The sequence below is a fragment of the Calidris pugnax genome, unplaced genomic scaffold, assembly GCF_001431845.1.
Source record: "Calidris pugnax isolate Ruff unplaced genomic scaffold, ASM143184v1 scaffold182, whole genome shotgun sequence".
Classification (NCBI taxonomy): domain Eukaryota; kingdom Metazoa; phylum Chordata; class Aves; order Charadriiformes; family Scolopacidae; genus Calidris; species Calidris pugnax.
This window is the reverse complement of record NW_015090968.1, coordinates 2,621,224-2,629,297: the sequence shown is the minus strand read 5'-3', so window position 1 is coordinate 2,629,297 and position 8,074 is coordinate 2,621,224. Positions and strand designations below refer to the sequence as shown.

The following is an 8,074-nucleotide window of genomic DNA, read 5'->3' as shown; positions in this document are numbered from 1 at the left end:
TTATTGTCTGCAGTTGACCATTGGACTTTGAAACTGCAAACTGCTTTCCATATCTTTTGCTTCCTGCTGTATATACTTTGAAATCATGCGGTTTGTTTTCTATTGCCAAGGTTACAAGTGACACGACTCAAGAGGGAAAAGGCAGAAAAAATTGCATGCAAATAGGGAGCTCTTTAATTGCTATAAAATATGACAAAGTGTCACAACTGAAAAAAAAAAAAAGCTGTGATACTTAGAATCTGGTGCTCATTCAGTGGTGAATAAAAATAATTAAAAATAAAACCTGTAATAAGTGCGAAAATGACTAAACAAATATTGATATGGAGTAGAAATTGTGGACTTCAAGAATGCTGCCGAACACTTTAGGGAAAAATCCACAGCCAGGGTTCACACAAATAAGTAACCATTTTCTAACTACATTAGTAAGAAAAGAAACACAAAGTCAATTACTGGCTGAGACTGTGGAATTGTTGATGAGGATAGAGAAATAAAATATTCATAAACATTTTGAGTGTTCCAGGTTTGGAGAGAAGGAGTCTGATCTTCTTACATCATGTGTGGATATAGAATTTTACAGTTTATCAACAGCTAAGTGGTATAATACAATATCATAAAACTTAGAATTTTTTAATCTGATTTTAATTTATGTACTCACACCCTAGAGTTCTACAAGAATTAGCTGAACAGATCTTCAGTCTTTTCCTCAATTTTTAACAAATCCAGGAAAATATTACAAGACTTAAATAATTTTAACATTATGTAAATATTAAAGAAAAAAAGAGAGAAATGAGATAATGTAGATAATTACTGCCTGATTAGGCTGATGACAGTTCCAGGAAAAATATGAAACACATTGATGTGGGATTGCAGTCATAAAAGCTTGATGGAGAGGAATATAATTAAGGCTAGTGACAACAGTTTTACAGAAAATATGTCTTGTCAAACAAACATATATAGCGAGATTACAGATTTTTTTATGAGGCATACAATTTACTAGTGTACAAGATTATAATTAAAAATGAACACTAGTGCTCATTCAAATGAATGGCATTTTAGGTCAACTAACTGTAAAATGATAGTGCAGGCTGTGTCCACATTGTGTAGACTGGCTCCTGGATACCCTGAATCAGGAAGAGGATTTAATGTTTATACTAAACAGCAGCAGAATAAAAGCTCCAACATCTGATTCAACAGAAAAAAAACAAAGCAAAACCAAACCAAAAATGAACCCCCAAAAAACCCCAACCAACCAAAACTAATGTGTGGTCAATTGTTTTCACATAAAAAAGAAATAAATGAGAACACAGAAGTGAAAACAAGAGCTACACAGGAGAATTCTGATGTTTGCATTTTTAATGTGGGAAATGGGAAAATGTCCAGAAAAAAGCTAAAACTGAGATATCCTGGTCTTAACCCTCTAATAAGTGTTAATGAGCTCCTCTTGTTTAGACCACACAGAGGTGATCAGACTAAAGTGGGTGAGTACATTAGAGAAGAAACAAAAAGCAAGAAAGCCTCTTCCATTGGGGCAAACAAGCATAATATGAACCAGCAGCTGGAAGTTAAAGCCAGATAAATTCAAATTTGAATTGGGTACCCATTAGTTAACACTGAAGGGGATTAACCACTAGAACAAACTGTCAAAGTAATGAATTCTTCATTTCTTGAAGTCCTCAGGTCATGCATTTCAGGAAAATATACTGTAGCAAAACACAAGTTATTATTTATTGATAGCCAAATAATTAACTTAATACATGAGCAACTGTGTGAAATGTAATAGCTTGTGATATAGGAAACCAGATCGTACCCAGAATGTTTGATTTCACAGCTTTACCTTAATGGGGCATGTGAGCACTTTGTCATCTGTGGATGTCTACACATTGATAAGCAAAACTTAGTAGAATGAATTAAGAACTGACTCTTTTTTGTGCCATCATTTATTTTACAGAACCAAACGTGTTGTCATCCTCCTGCCTCCCCTTTCTCATGAGCTTCCCAGACAAAAAGCCAACATCTTGAAGCCAACACTTGTGTTCTTCTAGTGAAAAACTGCTCAGGCTCATTATTTAGCTCATTCTCTCATTTTATTTTAAACAGTAGATATTGTGTCTTTCCCTGATTTAGTGATTCTTTTCAAAACGTTTAATTTGCAGGTGGTGGATTTAACATCTATCAGTTTCGCTGACAAAAAGCCACTTCATTTCAATAGGAATTAGATGAAACTCACAATCCTTCAGGAATCTCACTGAATGTTAAAGATCTGAAATTATTACAGTTAAGTAAATAAATATTTATCATCTCCTTATTGCAGATTTTTCCTCTGAGCATTCCATCTTCTTCCTTGAATTTGGGTCTGGGCTTATCTTTAGTTCTTCTTCCTTCCTAAAGAAATAAATAAGTATTTACACAGGAGTTTTGCCATGTCAGGGCCCCTGGTTGTCATTTGCATTCTGTGCTTCAGAGAGATTGTATTTCATCCTTTATCTGACTTTTCCTTTTCGTCTACCAGGGGAAAAAAAAAAACACCACCTCACTTCCCTTCTACTCTGCTATTGTCTGCAGGATTTCTCTTCACTTTTGTACTTATTTTACCTCATCAGCAATTCCTGTTGTCTTTCCCAGTTTTTATAACTCTTTACAGATTTTTTCCTGGGCTAGATCCTGTTAGGGAAAAGAAAAGCTCCTACATTAGATTAGTATCTATTTTTTTTGTTGTTGTTGTGCCCTTAATTACATTGTATTTTTTATCATTTCTCCGCTTCCCTTTTGACTGTGATATTTTTAGTCCTTAGAAATGGCTTCCTATTCCTTGGGTTTTCTTCAAAGAACTTGAAACTATCCTGCTGTAGTTTTAGTGTCCTCTAGATGTTCATGTGAATCCCCATGGGCAGCCACAACAGCCCCATTTCACACATTTGAACACGGGGAAGAACATATGCCAATTACGCTCATGGGTTTAGAAATATTAGCCTGTTCTCATTTTCCCTTCATCTCTTGTGGACTCTTACAGATGCAATTCTGCACTTATGAGCTTTATACCTGTACTGTAGAAAAACTGGTGTACATGCTTTCAGATCAGTGTGTTGATCTTTTTATTTCCCCCCCAAAAAAACCATGTATATTTTAAAGGGAAGTGCACACAGGACCAGCCTGTGGTCCTACTAACTGCCAAAGCTGAGAAGTACAAATTTACACTCACAAGGCCACTGAAACCACCTTTTGGTGGGGATGTGAGGGGGAAATCAGGATCCAGTGGACATATTTTGCAATGTTTGCAGGATGGCATTTGCCAATGTAAACCTGACTTGCAAACACACGGAGCCTCTCACTATAAATGGTTTCTTTTTGCTATAAATGCTCCCTTTATTGAAAACCCTCTCTCTTCACCTTTTCATCTTGGACTATTTATACTACCCGACCATCCTTTTCCTTTTTGCAACACATTACTTCAGCTGCAGAAAAAAAAATGACAGGCAAAGAATATTATTCCAAGAATACTGGAATATTATGCCTTGTAATGAACTAGGTCCTTTCAAAACGTGCGGAGAGGTTTTCAGTTTTGTTATATATAAACTTGTGCTTTAACGGGCAAACGCAGAAACTTTCTGCTCACACTTCTGAGTTTGGAAAAGAATCAGACTTATTTGGGAGAGTAATCTGGCAAGAAATAAAGACAGAAACAAGACCGTGTGAGAGATGATTGCTGGCCAACTTCATAGTCCAACACAGGAAGCCTAAAAAGAGAAGCCTGAAAAAGCAAGATGCCCCTGATCCCTTCAGTCGCCTGTGTTGCTGTACGGACATTGCCTTTTCTTTCAGGACACCTTGGCAAGGACTGAGATCTGGCTTGGAGAAGCCTAAACGGACCCTAAATTGCCACAGATGGACTGCTCTTATAACCCACAGAACATTTCTCTCCTTATCATAATATTGAGTCCTGCGTGCCCTCAACTACTCTATGCTGGCAGCAAGGTAATAAAGAAAAAAGTGAATAATAAAGGAAACACGATCATCTCTCAGTCTGAATTTCTCATCCCTCAAATCAGAGCAATAACCACCAGTTCCGTGGCCTACACAAAGTCCTGCAGGTAGGACTGTGCAGTTTAAAATAACTTGCATGTAATTCTGCTTTTATTTTTCCAACAGATTTCTTGGTAACAGGTACAGTTCTCTGCATTGGACACTCCCTTTCGGAATGGTGAAAGTAATAAATACAGGTGTCGAAATGTAACCTCTTAAGAAAACATTGCTAGTCATTAATGACTATTGAGGCATACAGATTTCAGAGTGTGTGGATGCAGAATTCTCCTTCAGGCCTGGTTTTCCCAGCTTATGGATTTTAAGGTGTTTAGAGAAGCTATGCTGTCTTTTGAAAAAAAAAATCAGTGGCTGTATAACAGATAATAATATCTAGATATAGGAAATACAAGAACAGTTGTTTGCAGCCTCACCAGGATTAAGTATTACACCAAACATATTTCAAAATGCTGCTTCACGTCTGCCAAACAGGAATGTCAGAGACGCCGCTGCTTCTCAACTACTGTCCTCTGACTTCAAAGAGGAACTGTTAAGCCCTGGCTCTGTGCCCGAGCTTTTTTTTTTTCCCCCTGATATCATCGAAGGGTGTGATCATTAATCCCAGTTAAACAAGAAGTCAGCATGTTTCACAGAATCAACGGCCGAGCTGGGTTTCAGGAGAGAGGTGCCATGTCACTTACAAAGGTCACTTTGGCTGGGCTTCTCCTACTTTTCACCACCAATTTGGTACTGGCTTGAGGGCCATAAACACCCCTCCCTCCAGATTTTTCAGTATGGGGAGCCAACGTAGCAAATACCACAAGCAATACATTTTTACAGAGTAAAGAGTGCATTTATGTGTATTATAGTTATATATTTAGCATGTTTTCTTAGTGAAGTCAACTATTGCGAGGTTCTACACAAACTCCAACTTTAGATGTCTAGTAATAATAACATTTCTGAAGGTTGATACCAGGCCAGTTTAGGAGAGAGATGGAACACAGATGGCTGGCACAAACCATGCGTTCCCTGCAAAGAGCACACTTAACTAAAGAGGAAAGAACTGCAAAGTGGAAGTGGACGCCTTGGGACAAGTGTATCAGGTGACGTAACGCTACGAGGGTGAGTGTTTGTAGACGATTGCACAGTACATCGTGTGTGGCCAAGGGCAGTGCACAGGGCACCATCAGTAAACTACACACAGGAACAAAAACAACTGACAGAGCATGGAATCACAGAATTGTTGGAGTTGGAAGGGACCTCTAGAGATCATGTACTCCAACTCCTCCGCCAAAGCAGGGTTGCCCAGAGCACATCACTCAGAACTGCATCCAGGCAGGGCTTGAAGATCTCCAGAGAAGGGGACTCCACGACCTCCCTGGGCAGCCTGTTCCAGGGCTCTGGCACCCTCACTGTAAAGAAGTTCTTCCTCATATTTGAGTGAACTTCCCATGTCCCAGCTTGTGCCCATTGCCCTTTGTCCTGTCACTGGGAACCTCTGAAAAGAATCCGGCTCCACCATCCTTTAACCCACCCTTTAGATACTTATAAGCATTAATAAGGTCTCCCTTCCCTTCTTCAGGCTAAAGAGCCCCAGGTCTCTCAGCCTTTCCTCATAAGGGAGGTGCTCCAATCCCTCCATCATCTTTGTTGCCCTACGATGGACTCTCTCCAGTAGTTCCCTGTCTCTCTTGAACTGGGGAGCCCAGAACTGGACGGCACGGCACTTTCCAAGAGCGCCTACGTCATTACAGGAGACCAAATCCCACCGATGTTGAACAAGGCTTAGATCACGCCTCTGTCTCCACACCTGATTGTCTCAACCCTTTTTTACTTGACGCTGGGTCCCCAAATGACTGGGTTGGTTTGTGCAGAGATTGGTCGGGTCAATACCCACATTTGTGGTTGGAGTTTAAGGTGAGGGCTCTGTCTCGTGCCCCGTTTCACTGTGGAGACGTGTCCTTGAACTCCTTTGTTATGTGCTTCACCATTAAAGAAGTTGTAGGAATCTTCCATGGAATCTAATCTGCTGATTAGATCATGCTATTCCTGACAGATATTATGGAAGAAATCGGATATTTGCACAAAAAGCAACTCAGCAGACATATGGGAATAAAGAAATGCCAGCTATTCCGTAAAGCTTTACCTGTTTTGCCTAATTTTGCAGAGAGATATGGAAAAAACCGAAAGGTTAAAAGGAAGGGCAACCAATACCAGCAGCTTAGTTCTTAAACTCAGTTATGAATGGAAAGCCATGAAAACTATGGAAAGCCATGAAAACTATTTATTGCAAAACAGGAACTCGCAGGTCTGATAATGTTGCCCCTCATAAGTGTGAAATTCTAGAACAGACGTCCCACAGGAAAGCTACTGCAGGAAAGGACTTAATAGAGGGCATGAATGAAATACTGTGCTTCAAGGAGTAAGGGAATGAACCCGGCCTCCCAGGACTGGTTTGGTTTTTTTTTTTTTTTTTAAATATAAGACTCTGTTTGAAGGGGAAAATTAATTTCCAGTCAGAAGGACCAGAATCGGTGATGATTTAGGGGAATGTTTGCTTTTTCCCCGTGCGGTTGAGCAATGATTCAAAGGGACTGAAATTAACAGGAACAACTCGTGTGTGTTTAAGAAGTGATTAGGGAATAAAACTTAACAACCAATAAAGGCAGTTTGGTATGGGAGATGGGTATGTGTAATGCAACACGGTATCTCGTGACTAAAATTAATGTTAAAAAATCTGAGTTTTCTGTTTGTACTGATGTCAGGTGCTCATTAGATAAGAAAAAATTATCTTTTTTTTCCTCAATAAGCTGCTCCACGGTTGTAGAATTTTTTAGGCTTTCACCCATCGATAGTGAGGGTAGTAAGTAATGATCCTGTAGAACAGAAGGGACGGAGCTGGGCTCCCTTGCTTATTCAGTGCTTCCTTATCCTCACTGAGGGCCCCCATCCATGGGGGTGAGGAGGAACCACAGCATCATGGAATGGCTGGGATTGGAAGGGATTTCTGGAGATCACCTTGTCCAAATCACCCACTCAAGCAGAGCCACTCAGAGCAAGTTCCCCAGGACGGAGTTCGGACGAGTATCTCCAGCGATGGAGACTCCATAACCTCCCTGGGCAGCCTGTGCCAGGGCATAGTCACTCTCATGGTAAAGAACTTTCCTGATGTTCAGAGGGAACCTCCCGTGTCTCAGATTGTGTCCATTGCCTCTGGTCTTGTCACTGGGCACCTCTGAGAAGAGCCAGGCTCTGTCCTTTTTGCATCTTCCCTTCAGGTATTCATACTCGTGGATGAGATCCCTCTGAGCCTGCTCTTCCCCGGGCTGAAAGCCCTGGCTCTCTCTGCCTCTCCTCAGGGGGGAGATGCTCCAGTCTCTTAACCTGACCCTTCGCTGGACTCTCTCCAATTGTGTCCACGTCTCTCCTGTACCAGAGAGCCCAGAACTGGTCCCAGCACCCCAGGTGTGGCCTCACTGGCGCCCAGGAGAGGGACAGGACCACCCTCCTTGACCCACCTAACGCAGCCCAAGGTATGGTTCACCTTCTTTGCCGTAGGGGCATGATGGCTGGCTCTCGCCCAACCTGGTGCCCACCAGGACCCCCAGGTCCCTTTCTTGCCAGCCTGGTGCCCCCCTCAAACCTGGGTTGGGGGTTGTTCCTCTCCGGGAAGGGGGTGGTGGAGGGGGGGGCAAGGTTTTGCCCTTCCCTCTGTGGAAGCTGCTGTCCCCTGGTGCCCCCCAAACCCCGCAGCGGGGCAGCAGCTGGGGTGTTACCCCACACTCCACCCTCTTACCCAACACACCACTCCCTTACCCCACACACCACATTACCCCACACACCCTCCCCGCCCCGGGAGGAGGCTCCGGAGTGGGGCTACGAGGAAGGTGAGGAAACTTTCCCCCGCGGCCCGGGGGAGGATTTCAGCGGCGGGGCGGAGGGAAAATCGACCCCCCCCACCCACCCACCCACGGCGGGAGCGGGGAGGCGGGAGAGCGGCGGCCGGTGTCGGGGAGCAGCCCCATGTCCCGTCCCCCCCCCTTCTTCCCCGCGGCGG

At 42.6% G+C, this 8,074-nt stretch overlaps 1 protein-coding gene across 1 annotated transcript in view; it reads left to right on the top strand.

Moving 5' to 3' along the window:
* The first annotated feature begins 7,582 nt into the window (after nucleotides 1-7,582).
* CA8 (carbonic anhydrase VIII) overlaps nucleotides 7,583-8,074 on the top strand; it is a 70,592-nt gene continuing 70,100 nt past the window's right edge. The window contains exon 1 of the mRNA XM_014952646.1: nucleotides 7,583-7,904. Coding sequence (XP_014808132.1) covers nucleotides 7,583-7,904 — 322 coding nt within the window. The remainder of the gene's footprint in view (nucleotides 7,905-8,074) is intronic.